We start from the raw sequence: 14341 nt of genomic DNA, 5'->3' as shown, positions 1-14341 counted from the left end.
TCAGCAACAGGAAGGGGAAAGGGGGTGGGGCTGCTCTGCCCCAGTGGTCCCACCCACAACTTGGAGGTGACTTTTTAATGAACTTCTGCCGCTCTGCTGCAACTATGTCCAAGAAAATATATTGTTTTAAAAATTTTTGTCTAAAAACAACATGGTTGTTAAAAAATAAAACACTTTGAACACTTTTACTGTTGATGTAAAGATAATTAGGGAGGGACTTTAATTAAAATGTAACTTTTTGTTCTTGTATGTTCACATGTTCCCTCTTTTTCTTTTCCTTATTTGAGGTCATGAGGACTGTGTTAGGGGACTGGCTGTGATCAGCAGCACAGAGTTCTTTTCCTGCAGCAACGACACAAGTATCAGGAGGTGGTTGGTGACAGGCGAATGTGTGCAGGTCTACTACAGTCACACCAACTACATCTACAGCCTAGCCGTCTTCCCTAATAGCCAAGGTTGGTTAAGTGCGACAATATTGAAAGATATATGACATGATGTCATATCTATGCTGTTTTGAAGGCTTTTGTTGACCCACCTCTGAAGATCATGTTGACTCCAGAGTTGTTCTTTTCTGTCTAGATTTTATAAGCACAGGGGAGGACCGGACTTTGCGGATATGGAGGAAAGGAGAGTGCTGTCAGACCATTCGTCTGCCCGCGCAGTCGGTCTGGTGCTGCTGCATTCTTCCTAATGGGGACATAGCAGTCGGTGCGAGGTAATAAAAATGCATTTGCACCCTGATCTCTGTGATCATGTTTCACCATAAATATTTAAACGTGTATATTTAATACTCTTGAATTTGACATCACTTCTGCATTTCAAGAAACCCAATGACGGCTCTAAGAAGAGAAAACGCCTCTGATGCTAATGCTGATGCTATCGCTGATACTACTCTTCCGCAGCGACGGCATTATCCGGGTTTTCACAGAGGCTGAGGACCGCATGGCCAGTGCAGAGGACCTGCAGGCCTTTGAGGATGAGCTCTCCAGAACCACAATCGACCCCAAAACGGGAGACCTTGGGGACATCAAAATGGAGGACCTGCCTGGAAGAGAGCACCTCAATGAACCTGGTAGCCAAATAGTCCTCCAGTGTTTACATTCTTTGAGCTACCGTAACTCTTCAACTGTTTACACGTAATTCTAGCTGATTCGGAAGCGGAAAAAAGCATATTTTATGTTAGTGTTGCATTTTAGCGCAAAGCAGCTTTTCTCCGCATCACAATCAGCTGATTATGTTGATCGCAAAGACAATCTCCGGTCTTAAAGGATTAAGCATAAGCTAAAAGGCAGATCTTCTTCATTTCTTTTTCTTCAGGGAATCGTGACGGACAGACGAGGTTGATCAAAGACGGACAGAAGGTGGAAGCGTATCAGTGGAGTGTCAGCGATGGCCGCTGGATGAAAATCGGAGATGTAGTTGGAGGTTCAAACCAACAAACGTCCAAGAATGTGACATATGAAGGAAAGGTAAAGGCTCTCATTTGGTGTTAACGAAATAAATCCCGTAGGAAATCAGCCATTAATAGATGCCACTTGTCTGCAGGAGTACGACTACGTGTTCACTATCGATGTGAACGAGGGAGGGCCGTCCTTTAAGCTTCCTTACAACGTGACTGAAGACCCCTGGCTGACGGCGCACAACTTCCTGCAGAAGAACGACCTCAGCCCCATGTTCCTGGACCAGGTGGCTAACTTTATCATTGAAAACACCAAAGGTCATGTGGTGGGACCAGCGCCGCCTGCTGGTGGTGACCCGTTCACCGGTGAGATCACTAGATCTTTTTCTAGAACCTGCTCATTTGATCCTTTCGTGATCGAATTATTGTTTTCTTCTGCCATAGGAGGAGCTCGATATATCCCCGGCTCATCTGATGATCGAGGAAACACTGGAGCAGACCCCTTCACAGGTACGCAATCCTTTGTTTTTCAATTTAAAAAAAAAACATCTGGGATATACGTTTTATTTTTTCTTCACTCAAAGGAGCGGGTCGGTACATCCCTGGATCGGGCTCCAACACAAGTGCTCCTATGGGTGTGGCTGACCCGTTCACAGGTAAACTTCAAACCACATAACATGACTTTGAGGTCCCCAATTACTGTATTTTACACACTACAGAGTATAAATCACAGCAGCTTCCTAAAACACAGGAGGAATCTAGTATATTAGTGCAACATATGAACAATTACTCAACTCTATATCACTTGAAATCTCTAAATCCATTGAATTCTTCTTGTCTTTGTCGCTTGGGAACAATTCTGGCATGCTGCTTCCTCTAATACACTTATCTACAGCGACCTCTAGTGGTTGTTAGTGGGAAAATAACAAACACATTAATCTATTTATTTAAAAAAAATCACATATAAGTTGCACCCCCAGACAAACTACTCCAAAAAAGATGGTGAGTTGAAATATTAATTTCACTAAATGTAGTTAAAGCAGCCTGTTTAACATGAATACTAGAGTGTGAAGTTTATTAAATGAGCTTGAAGTTTGTTTCCAGCAACATGTCTGAAAGACAAGTGATTGACAGATATGTGGCATGGGAAGAAAAAAATTGCAACATTTTTTTTTACTTTTTCAATGTTTATTGAAATCAATTCCTCCTCGATCTGCAGGAGGAGGAGCTTACTCTTCAGCAGCGCTGAGACAAACGTCCACCAACATCTACTTCCCCAAGACGGACGGTGTGACATTTGAGCAGGCCAATGCCTCCCAGATCATCTGTAAGCACTTTGACTTCAGAACTTCACGATTTATTTGGGATGTCCTAAGTCTACTTTTTCTTAATTTCCTAACCAGCAAAGCTGAAGGAGCTTAATGGAGGAGCCCCTCCAGAGCACAAGCTCTCCGAGGACATTGTAGAAAGCCTTGAGAGACTACTGTTAGTGTGCGGTGGATCCAACTCCTCTGAATGTCCACTCACTATTCAGGAGATCAACCTGCTGTGGAAGGCTTCACACTTGCCTGAAGGTACAATAACAGCAGTCGAGTTTATGTTTTTTTATTAAGTTCTATCTAACCAAATCCCATTAATTCCTCCTCTTCCTGCTCTGTGTAGACATAGTCTTCCCCGTCCTGGATATTTTGAGGCTGGCAGTGCGCCATCCACAGGTTAATGAGAGCCTCTGTGGAGAAGCAGAGGGAGTCCAACTGTGCAACCACCTGCTGAGCCTAATGAGGCCCGAGGGCCGTCCTGCCAACCAGATGCTAGCCCTGCGGACTCTGTGCAACTGCTTCAGTGGCAGGCATGGCCGCGCTCTGCTCATGGCCCAGCGGGAGACGGTGCTGTCACGTGCTGCCGACTTGGCCGCCGTCTGCAATAAGAACATCCACATCGCCCTGGCCACTTTGGTGCTCAACTACGCCGGCTGCCTGCACAGCCAGCCCGATCTGGAGGCCAAGGCGCAGTGCCTGTCTGTGGCCAGTAGGGCGCTGGAGACGGTACAGGACAAGGAGGCTGTTTTTAGGCTGCTGGTGGCCTTGGGGACCACTGTGGCCTCAGATCAGACTGCCCAGGACTTGGCACGCTCTTTGGGCGTCACCTCTCAGATTTCCAAATACTCTTCAGTGTCGGATCCCTCCAAAGTGGGCGAATGCTGCCAGCTGGTTTTAAAAGAACTGCAATGATTTGAATGATTAGAAACAAAAGAAATGCTTGTTTCTACTGCTCTGTTTTGCATATTCACTTGTGAAGAATGAAAAACTTAAATATGATCTGCAATAAAAAAGGATGAATGGAAGCTTTTTTTACAGTCTGTTTTCATTTAAAAAGACATCCACAGCTCTTTGGTCAAAAATGTTGGGAAATAAGCAATCTTGGGACTGAAAATTGCCTAGTCTGAGCAACCTGTGGCTGGTTAAAGAAAAAAAAAATCTAGATTTATTTTAACTAATTTACAAACAGTTGAAGGACAGTCTCACAAGTTGATCTAAAACATTTTAAAGATTTTTTAGCACAGTCTATCACAGAAAATCAATTAGAGGTCAGTAAGCACAACCAGGAACAACGTTTTATAAGGTAGATTTCATATTTTTGAACAAATTCAAAGATTTTATGTCCACCGTATAGTTTTAAAATACGAAAAGGGTGACTTAAATAGCTCTGATTTATAATTTAGATGTTTTTTTCAAATAAGCTTTTGCTTTATCTGGACAAAAACGAGAACTAAGAGGTAAACTTTTCCCCTGCTTAGCTGGTTCAGCTTATTATTTTATTTCTTGCTCTGGAGTGGAGCTGTTACCATGACAATGTATTGCACCACCTATCAATTTATGTTCTTTTTGTGAAACAAATTGAATCCTAAAAATATATATATATATATATATTTAACATTTATTTCATAAGTGACTGTGGCATAAGCGCGATGATGTGCTTCAATTAATGGATTTTGTGGAAGCAACCGTCCGACACAATCAGGCTTGTTATTGTGTATGTTTATAGATACCAACCTGAATGTATAATGATAAAATGTACTGATTTATGAATCTAAATTTAAGGAAATAAGGACAATACATTTCATTCAAGTAGCACTAAAGAGTTTGCCACAAGGTTTTTTTTCTTTAAGAAGTCAATTTTTGATATTTATCATGACATTCAACGTTATTCAGACTTGACTTTTTTTAAAAAAATCTTAAAGACTGTGTTATTAACTAATGTGTAAGTATTCTTTATTTAGCTTTATTTTGAAAGTCTTCCCGGTGGAGTATGTTTCCACCGGAAGATGTTTTTGACAACATCCGGGTCGTATTTGGAAAATTGGCGGTTGGTTACGCGCATTGGTGTTTTTGTGTTCTTTTTTGGCGAAAGATATTTAAACGTCGACTCTATTCCATCTCATTATGCGTTTATTTACACTATAACTTTTTAGTGCTCATTTTTACTTTAATTTTGGATTCATGGTTTCTTTCTGTACACGGGAAGGCGTCCGTCGGCTACGGGTGAACTTTACAGCTAGCTTAAGAGCTAACTCTCAATAATGGCGAATTCAGAGTTGATCAAAAAGAAGAATGGACACCATCTGTGGTTTTCTCTTCTTGGACTGGGTTTTCATCCAGAAAATGCTGCTTCGTCTGTCACAGGAAAAGCCAACGTTAAACATCTCAACTTGGGACCGTGAGTTTGTGTTTTTTTTTTCGTGCTAAATTTAGAAATTATCTTAGTCTGATTTTGCAAAGGAGTAGTTAAATAGACTGTCCCGTCTTGAATATATTATATTCCTTATATTCGTTTTAATCTGTGCAATCTTTGGGTTTATTAGGAATATGTTCACGAAACCTAATAGGGAGGCCTTCTACATTGTGACTCATTTCCTTTTGGAGAAACTGAACCCGACTCGATTTCATGACGCCTACAGGTAGAGATATTGTTTGACCACTTACTTTCACAATTTATAAACAGGTCAATGCTTAAGCAATCTATTACTGTGATTTAGGCATTGCTGGCCTGTTTTAAACCACAAAGCTGATGCTGAATTCCGGAAGATTACCTGTAGCTGGCTAAGAGAAATCATGGTAAGCTTTGTTTGCTTCTCATTGTATTGTTGTCCTTATTATATATAAGTTTTTAAAAAACTCAATCAAGCATTTCTTTTTACATTTTAAATCAATTTGATCCCTTCTTCTATGTTTATTGTCAGTTTATATCTTTGTACAGAACTTTGTGTCTGTATTGACAATTTAAGTGCTTTATAAGCAACATTTAGTATTGTTATTATTATTAATTGTATGCACATTATTTTGTGTTTTCTCCCTTCTGCATTTAACACAGTAGTGAGCTCATATAATTTTTGTTTAAAAATTAAATGTCAGATAACCCTAGTTTTATTTGGAAGGTCAATCTGTGAAATGTGTATTGAAGGATTTGAATTCTTCTCTTTACAAAGATCATTTTGTCGATTTTTTATTTTTAATTTTTATTATGGGTGATGTAATTTGCACATATTTACATGTGACCAAGCACATAAAATGATAAAAATGCATGTTGGCCACATGCAATACCAGCAGTCAAATGCACAATGCTGCATTGCCCCCACGTATTTTAAGTATTCCCAAGGTTTAATGTTGTTGTTGGTCTCGTGTATTAACCTAACTGTAACCCTTCCTCTGGGTCTGTGCGACCAAGCAAGAAGTTCAGCATTGGCCGCATGTGTTTAGAAAATTATGTTTGAATGGTCACTTTCATTATTATTTAAATAATGTTGCTTTGGTTTGGTTTTCTTTGCCAAGCAATTTATTTTTCTGGGTTTGTCCTGATATACCAACATTCCTGTTTTTAATGGATTGTAGGATGAAACTGCAAATGCCGGATCCAAAGTTGTGGCATCACTATTCCTGTCGCCTGGAGGCCCCAAGTTTACCAGCTTGATGCTTCAATTGGCCCATCATGTCATGTTGCAGGAAATGAAAGCACTCATCACTGGTATTCCTTGATAAGATAACAGTTTTTGTGTCAACTCTGACATAATGGTTTAAACTTTTCTCTGTTTAGATCTAATAGCAGACCCAGAAAATGACATTAATTATTATTCTTATTGTTATTGGCAGATGACGGTTGGGTTCCTGAGGTTGCAGCACTTCCAGCCACCAGTTTGGACACGGCAGTTAAAAGATCCAGCCTGATCCGCAGTCGCTTTATGAAAGCTGCTGTAGATCAAGATCGTTTTCTCCATAATTACCAGAAACAAGCCCAGTAAGTACATTTTATTTAGTAGCTACAAATTATTAGTATTTTTTTGTATACTTTTAACTTTTATCAGCTGTTGCTAAAGACCCATTTCAATAATCTTTTGATCTATTTTAAAATTGTTCCCAATGATCCCTTAATTATGCAATTTTAAGCCAAAAATAAAAAACTGGCCTTTTTTAAGACAGTTTCTGCAGAGAGGCAGTAGTTCATTAGAAATTTGCCTTTGAGTTCTGGACAGGACTGTTGGTGCTGTTTAACCCCGCCCCCCTTTCCCCTCCCCATTGATTAGAGCTCTGTTTCCACCCTCTCCTGCTAGCTTACTGCACCTCACACTCCCAAACTAACATTAGTGGTATAACAAAAACGGCAAACAATAGCCGTACAGTTTTAAGCCATAAGTCAGCTCGGACGAAAAAAAAGACATAAATGGATCAAGGCGTCTACAATGGAGCAGTGACCTTTTGGCTAGCAGAATGTCGCTTTTATGTCACAGCTACAAGCTCTTTCCAATGACGGGTTTTCTTCTGCTCCTGATTCGCAACAATTTGAATATAGAAATACAATTTTAAACTAAATTTCCTTTTATATATGTCCTCCATCATCAGAAAAATGGCACAAGAACATGCTAAAACCACCAAAAGCAGAATTTTTATTGGAGAAGTTTAGTTCTTTAAACCTCCCACCTGTTGCTCATGCTCTAATTTGGTGATGCAGTCACGTGACAGCTGCTAAAGAGTTGCTAATTAAAGGTTTTCTTTCATGATGGTCAATGAAATGACTGCTAGTCTGCGTCTTTGGCACTACATCCTTTTTTAAATGACACTAAGTTGCACTACTGCATTTTCATTCTGCCTTTTTTGTTTCCTGACAGTATTGTGCAGTTCTTTCTTTTGTATGTTTCTTTAGGATTATTGTCAAGTCTATGAAGGAGATCAGAGCAGAGGGGGCCAAGTATGATAAACTGGAGTATGTGAAATTCCTTTTACTTTAAATAAACATTTCCAAAAATACTATAAAAATGTTAAATAATTAAGTACCTTCTTTGTGTCAATAACAGTGATTTTACACAAGATGAAGCTGTTCTAGCTGAGAAGACAAGAAAGGTACATTTTTATTTATATTTCCTTCCTATTTTAATAAAGCAGCACTATTTTTGACTTTCAAAGCTAATACTGTTACTGCTGTTGGACTACAGAAACAAACAAGCAAGTGACTTGTGAAAAATCTAATAAGTTCATGAATTTTAAGGTGCGGTCCTTGTGGTCAGACATTGAAGGGATGCTGTCAACGATCAAAGAAGACCAGAGTGCAGTAGAAAGTGTTTTGAAGGGAGATGTGGATCGATATGTCCTGGACGGAACAAACCGAACCCTCAGAATTCCTCGCTGCCTTCTGGAAAAAGTTGAGAAACTCCCACAGCAGGTAAGAAAAACAACCTCAGACTGGAGATGTATGCACACCAAACCACATTGTAGTACTTTTCATTTTCTTAACTCTATTTGTCAGAAGTTTCTCTTTTGATGCAATTGTGTAAACCTGAAGTGAGAGTAATATTAAAAAAAAAAAATTCTCCAGGTTCCTTTAATTTTTGAGGGTTTATCCTCTGGATACAAATAATTAAAATATAAACTGCTTTACGAGAAATGTCTGACATTATTGAAAGATTGCTTTTGTATGCATGTTCTTTCAGCTAACGTCAGGGAATGTGTATGAAGCGGGGAAACTAAACCTGCTCTGCATCGTGGAGCTGATGAACCACGCTTTGAGGACCCTGAAAGAAGAACACTGTCAGGTGTCTGCTGCCTCCAAACCACAGATCAGTCCTGAGGAACTGCAGGAAAAGTGTCGTCATATGACCCATGTGCTTCAGGACCTCTGCCTTATCAGGTATTTAAAGGAATCTACTTTTTGAGACCGTTACAACCATTAAGGGTTCTGGTTGTGCAGTTTTTAGCCAAAATCAAAAGACTTGTAGTGTTTTTTTATGGGATAGTTTCTGCAGCTGTCCAACAGAAATTGCTTCTGAGTTGTTGGGCATGTTAAAAACACGAATTTCATCAGGGTGGATCTTTCATTTTTTCTGTATATTTGGACATTTTTTATTGGTCTTGTTTTTAGGCAGAAGATTTCTAAAGAAGAAACTCCACAGCTCAGGTTTGCCATCAAAGATTTGGAGGCCGACTGGGACAGAAGGTGGATGGATACTCTGAAGGAGACGCCCCTTATGTCGTTTCTTAATAACGATCCCGTGAGTCCCCTCTTCAGATTGAGCTCCATCTAAATGCATTTTCTCTCAAGTAATTGTTATATTCTAACTTTTTCAGACTCTTGGTTTCCTGTCTCCTATGGCCCCGCTGTCTTTCGAACCTGCTGCGGAGTCTACTTACAGCAGCAGCGTCTTCTCCCAGTTCCCTGCTAAGCTTGTTGGTAAGCATAGCAGGACTAAGTTAAGGTCTGCGTTTGAGGAGCGTCCACATGACTTTTGTGCTTTTTCTTTTTTTTTAATAGAAGAAAAGCCTCCAGAGAGGGAATCACAGCAGCCTGTTAGCCCTGGTGTTCACACTCCCATCAGGTAAAGTCATCTTTGATTCATAATGAGTTTGTGATGGGAGGCAGATACCTGGACAGTCCAAAGGTGTGGACTGTCCGTCACTGGTCCTCCCTAGAGAATCCCTGCTTTCTGATGACCGCGGCGAATTGAGAGAAATCGCCACGGACAGATACGGAGCAGACACTGCCTGAGCACACATGACAAGACTATAGCAGAGGGTTGACTCACAACTGCATGCTTTGACTTGAAAATACACTTAAAAGCTCAAATTGATTTTATGCAACATAGGCCCTTTAATAAATCTTCATAAATTTAAATCTAATGCTTATTAAAACATAAATCTAAATTTTTGTTTCCAAAATAACAATGTTAGTCTTACTTGTCAACATTTGCTGAATTTGAAAATATCCTTAAAATCTAACCAAAAATTAGACAATTTTAGGTTTTTTTTGTTGTTTTTAAGAGTGAAGCAAAATGATTTGGACTCATTTTAATAAGTTTTCATATTTCTTCATCTGAGCTCTTAATGTGACAAAAATCTTGCCTGTGCTAATTTTGAGAAAAGCTTAAAAAGGTGTAGAGTACAGGTAAGTTAAACGACTTAACTGGTGAACTATACTGAATGTCCAAAAACAATTTTGGGAGGAATGGATCAGTAATTGTTGTTCTTGAAAACAGTTCCAGCAACGGGACAGTCGACTCATCTGAAACCCCGCCCACCAGGGCTCCACATAGAAAAACCTCTTTTGACTGGCTCATCGAATCGCCTCCATTTCCCCCTCAAAAGGCGGCTTCACCACCTATTGTGAGTACTTTTTTGTTGTTTTGATGGTTTTGCATCCCAGGTTCTTTTAATTTCTTTACTCCAAATTTAACTCATCTTTTATTGTGATCCAGGCCAGTGTCAAAAAAAACACTCTTCCGAAAGCTGCTCCTATGAAGACCCAGACTCAAATTTTGGACATGGAGTGTGATAACCTTGCTGATCAGGTATTTGAGTGCAGTATTTTGCCTGTGACGTTCTTTTGACTACTGTAACTCTTGAATCATTTATGCAATTTGCATAATTCCAGACACTTTTCTCCATGTCAGAATCAGCCAATTTATTTTAACCGTGCAAATGGTTGAAGAGTTACTATATCGTATCGCCAACAACATCTTTGATCTTAGAGGGTTAAAGTAACTAAAAAAAAATGTCTGTGAATTAGCTTGCAGATGCCGTAGCTTCACCTGGGCCTGTAGAAGGCAGAGATAAAGGCTTGGACTTTGAGGCGCTGCTGAAAACTCTGTCAAAGGATCCTTTCGCCACCAGAAAACAGCTTCCACGAACACCAGAGAGCTTGAGTGAGTATCCTTTTAAATATGAATCCTTTGTAAATGTAGGCAAACTTTCATAGTCTCTAAAAGTATCTTTTTCTTTCCTCCTCAAGTTAACGATGTGAAAAGCTCCTGGAGGAAGGCGGTTGAAGAAGTGAAGAAGAGTTGTCCAGCTGTGGAGCTGAATGACAGCCCAGCCGGGGGAATCGGGACCTTCGGTGAAACTCGTGGCACCAAGTCTCCCTCTCAGACTGTGACCTCTACTGTTGACCCCTCTATTGAGATCCAGGATGCTCCCTCTGTCTGCAAACAGGGGGTCTTTTTTAAGTCCAACCTATCATGGGACACATTCACCGAGGCCCTCGACAGCCCCAGCGGCACAGGCAGCAGTGCCGTCCAGTTCAGCCTCGAGCACGAAACCCTCCCCGAACTGCCCAGTTTGGATAGTCTGGGTCTTGACAACGACGATGATGATTTGAAATGTGAGGATGATGAAGAGCCGCTCATCACTTTACCACAGACTGAATCGAAGCCTTTTGTTTCGTATCACCTGGATCAGAGTCGGCGTGCCAACCGTGAGGGTGCACGGACAGCAGAGTGTCTTTTGGGAGATTTCAGTTTGGACAGAGACTGGCTGATGGGAGCTGGTCCGTCAGAGGAGAAAGCAAAAGTTTTCTCTCTGGATTTGGAGTCATTGGAGACTCCTTCACCCGCAAAGGAGTACGATCTCCCCAAGCTTATTTCATTCTCTCCAATAAATGACATGAAATGTTAACCAATCCCACAGAATGGGTTCCTCAGCAGGTCTTATTTTGATTTAAATACATGTAATAAATTTGTACAAAGCTGTAAAATAAATTGTATCTATTTTACTCCTAAGTTTTAAGACGGATTTTAGAGTTTAAAACATTAATAAAACTAAGATTTGGTTCAAAAGTGTTCCCAGTGTTTTTCTTTTTTTTTTCAAGCAAAAATAAAAAAGCTGTTTCATAGAACATTCCTCCAGAGTTGCAGTAGTTCATTGGAAATTTGCCTCTGAATTGTGGGCAGGGACATTGATATGAAGCAACCCCGCCCCCTTACCCTTCCTGTTGCTGACAGTATGGGAGCTTGTGGCCCACCCACAAATATAATTTTTCTCAAACATCTTTATTTGGGTTCCTTCCTGATTCACTTTTTTTTTTAATAAAGAAGTCTTCATAAAAGCAATTTAAGCTTAATTATCTTTATGCATCATCAGAAAAATGCATCAAGAGCATGTTGACGCTAAAACCATTTTTATTTGAGTGGGTCATTAAAGAAAATTAGTTACCACCTCTAACTTACAGAGCCCTGGATATGACGTTAAAGTCAAATCGTTGCCTAGAATCAATTTGTGGCCATGTATTGGTATTTTGTGTGCGCAAATTAGCATTTTCTGAATATTTCATTTGTATTTAGCTCTTCCAAAATACCAGTTTGTGTCCACAAAATTCAAATTTATGCTGACAATACTAATGAAATGCTATTTTGTTCCCACGAAATACTAATTTGTGTCAACAAAATTCTAATTTATGCCCTCAAAATACTATTTACTAATTTGCTTTCTATAAAATACTACTTTGCTCCCCCAAAATTCTAATTGTTAATTTGTGCTAAAAAAAAAAAAATCAATATGACACTAATTTGTGTCCACAAAATTCTACTTATGCCCACATAATACTTTTAAAGTGCTACTTTGCACCCACAAAATGCTAATTTGTGGCAGTAAATTACAAATTTTCCTCCAAGATGCTAATAATTAATTTGTGCTCACAAAATGCTAATAGAATGCTAATAATTGTGTCCTCAAAACTGTAATTTATAATCCCAAAATAAAAATAAAGTACTTATTTTGCCCAAAAAATACTAATAAAGAGTTGTGGTACGTAATATTCATTCAAAACTTTTTTTTTTTAAATAGACAGGGCCAATAAATGACAAAATAGCAATATGGGGGTGTTTGTTTTGATTTTTTTGTACTTTAAATAGAGCAGTTGGTTGCGTAATCCATGGAATGTATCCACAAAGCTGTGTGATGTACTCCTAGTGTCTAGGTGGCCTAACGGTTAAACTCCCGCGCTAACACTCAAGAGGTTACTGGTTCGAATCCCACTGGAGGCTTATATGTTTGTTTCTTTTTTTTTATTGTAATCCCAAAACTGTTCAATTCAGGTAAATAAATGTTTTTAAAAAATACACAGGGCCAATAAATGATAAAATAGCAATGTGGGGAGTGTTTGTTTTGATTTTGGTACTTTTAAAGGACAGGCAAATAGTGCAGTTGGTTGCGTAATCCATGGAGTGTATGCACAAAGCTGTGTGACGCACTTCCGGTTTCTAGATGGCCTAGTGGTTCAACTCCCGCGCTAACAATCAAGAGGTTACCGGTTCAAACTCAGCTCAGGACTTAGTTGTTTGTCTTTTGTTTAATCTTTTCTTTCTTTATCTTTTAAGAGTGTTTGTAAACTTTACCTCTCAGCCGGGATAATAGCAAATTCCTGCAACGGAATAAAAATTCAGAGGTTTAAAAAATTCAGAATAAAAACTCAGAGGTTTAAAAAAATCTGAATAAAAATTCAGAAGTTAAAAAAAATCAGAAAAAAAGTTCTGAGGTTTAAATGCTTCCTTCCAGTTTTTTTTAATATTTAAAACATTTAAATTGTAGAATATGAAGCCTGATAATTCTGTTTTTATATTTTAGATTAGTATAATATAGACATATAGTCTACAAAAGTATCCAAAGAATAGTAGCGCATCCATTTAGAAATACATTTAAATTTATCTTTATATTTTATTTTGTCAGAGGGTAAAAAAAAACCCTGTAGCAATATGTTTTTGTATATAAAGTTTACAATAATATAATCAGTTACACAGCTTTTTTTTTTTTTTGCTGCTGTAATAGTATTAACTATGTTCAAAATTGTATTTGACACAACAATAAGAATAAAAACATATATGTGGTAAGAACTTTTTTCTTTTTTTAAACTAACCTTCTGACCCTATTAATTTGAAAGGACTTTCCGGAAGCCACCATTCGTACATTGCCTGCTCGGGCAGCTTGTAGGTGAAACACCAACTGACGAGTCGCTCCTCTTCTCTGGGCGGTTCCAGTGCGAGAGAGAGAGGGGGGGGGGGACGTTTAGGAAGAAAACTCCCAGCTCAGACACAAACATGGCGCCTACCTCTACCGACAACTTCAGATGAGAGTGGCAGAGAAGTGACCTGCGAAGTTTGTGAGGAGTCTTTCTCGGGCCGCTCGCGCCTTTCGCCGCGCGGTGTTTAACCTGCGACGCACGAATACGGAATTTACTGGGCGGCAAAAACAGCAAGTTGCTTACATGTCAACGGCGCCTCTCTCCGCAGTGTAAACAGCTGGTAAGTACTCACGCTGTCTTTCTAAAAGCACGGTTAGGCCTAACCAGTTTGTTGGTCAACTTATGATAGAGTTTAAGTGCGCTAGCATGGCTTTATCTGCGGTTAAGTAAGGCTAGCAGCTTAATATGCTATATTTACGGTGTTGCGGCTTTTTACGGCACTTCTTTTTTGTTGCCGTGCATTGTTTAACCAGCACATTCGCGGAGTGACGTAAGTAGGTTGATAACCGAAGGACACATCCATGGTTATACCCACAGTTTTAGTAGTATTCCCCAAATCGAAGTTGACCTAGTTCTGGGTCGGATGCAACAGTTGGAAACACAACACCCCTTTCCCATCTGCTCCTCCTCCTCTTCTCCGGGCCTTTATTGACGCCACATAGCCGGACT

General features: G+C 39.5%; 3 protein-coding genes and 1 non-coding gene across 9 annotated transcripts in view; all 4 read left to right on the top strand.

Annotated features, from left to right (window-relative positions):
* The window catches only part of plaa (phospholipase A2-activating protein), a 7040-nt gene extending 3297 nt beyond the window's left edge, over positions 1-3743 (top strand). Inside the window, exons 5-14 of the mRNA XM_024288501.2 lie at positions 288-455; positions 580-715; positions 903-1072; positions 1318-1469; positions 1546-1765; positions 1844-1909; positions 1984-2055; positions 2619-2726; positions 2803-2973; positions 3062-3743. Of these exons, the coding sequence (XP_024144269.1) occupies positions 288-455; positions 580-715; positions 903-1072; positions 1318-1469; positions 1546-1765; positions 1844-1909; positions 1984-2055; positions 2619-2726; positions 2803-2973; positions 3062-3630 (1832 nt within the window). The 3' untranslated portion in view covers positions 3631-3743. The remainder of the gene's footprint in view (positions 1-287; positions 456-579; positions 716-902; positions 1073-1317; positions 1470-1545; positions 1766-1843; positions 1910-1983; positions 2056-2618; positions 2727-2802; positions 2974-3061) is intronic.
* Positions 3744-4724: 981 nt separating this feature from the next.
* Positions 4725-11428, top strand: haus6 (HAUS augmin-like complex, subunit 6). The gene is made up of 16 exons (XM_024288661.1): positions 4725-5116; positions 5262-5357; positions 5436-5514; positions 6289-6421; positions 6547-6691; positions 7595-7654; positions 7746-7791; positions 7937-8110; positions 8379-8575; positions 8807-8936; positions 9013-9115; positions 9197-9260; positions 9918-10044; positions 10137-10229; positions 10448-10583; positions 10670-11428. Exons 1-16 carry the CDS (start codon positions 4980-4982, stop codon positions 11329-11331), a joined length of 2382 nt encoding a protein of 793 aa, XP_024144429.1. The 5' UTR covers positions 4725-4979; the 3' UTR covers positions 11332-11428.
* Positions 9295-9425, top strand: LOC112156533. The gene has a single exon (XR_002920999.1).
* A 2008-nt stretch (positions 11429-13436) lies between the features above and the next one.
* Positions 13437-14341, top strand: part of dennd4c (DENN/MADD domain containing 4C) — a 38904-nt gene continuing 37999 nt past the window's right edge. For 3 of the 6 annotated variants that reach the window (XM_024287827.2, XM_024287826.2, XM_024287825.2), the window contains exon 1: positions 13438-13952. The gene's annotated coding sequence lies outside the window, so the exon portion shown is untranslated. Of the gene's footprint in view, positions 13953-14341 lie in introns of all 6 variants that reach the window. The other 3 variants (XM_024287828.2, XM_024287824.2, XM_024287829.2) reach the window with 2 other exon arrangements.

The sequence above is a fragment of the Oryzias melastigma genome, linkage group LG18 (genome assembly GCF_002922805.2).
Source record: "Oryzias melastigma strain HK-1 linkage group LG18, ASM292280v2, whole genome shotgun sequence".
Lineage (NCBI taxonomy): Eukaryota > Metazoa > Chordata > Actinopteri > Beloniformes > Adrianichthyidae > Oryzias > Oryzias melastigma.
Note: the sequence above shows the minus strand (reverse complement) of the source record. Positions and strands in the feature narration are given on the sequence as shown.

Excerpts from the sequence above, each read along its gene's own strand:
- haus6 (XM_024288661.1), top strand. The coding sequence starts at position 4,980 with ATGGCGAATTCAGAGTTGATCAAAAAGAAGAATGGACACCATCTGTGG. Across the intron at positions 10,045-10,136 it reads AGGCGGCTTCACCACCTATT|GCCAGTGTCAAAAAAAACAC; the intron begins GTGAGTACTTTT and ends ATTGTGATCCAG. Across the intron at positions 10,584-10,669 it reads ACGAACACCAGAGAGCTTGA|TTAACGATGTGAAAAGCTCC; the intron begins GTGAGTATCCTT and ends TTCCTCCTCAAG.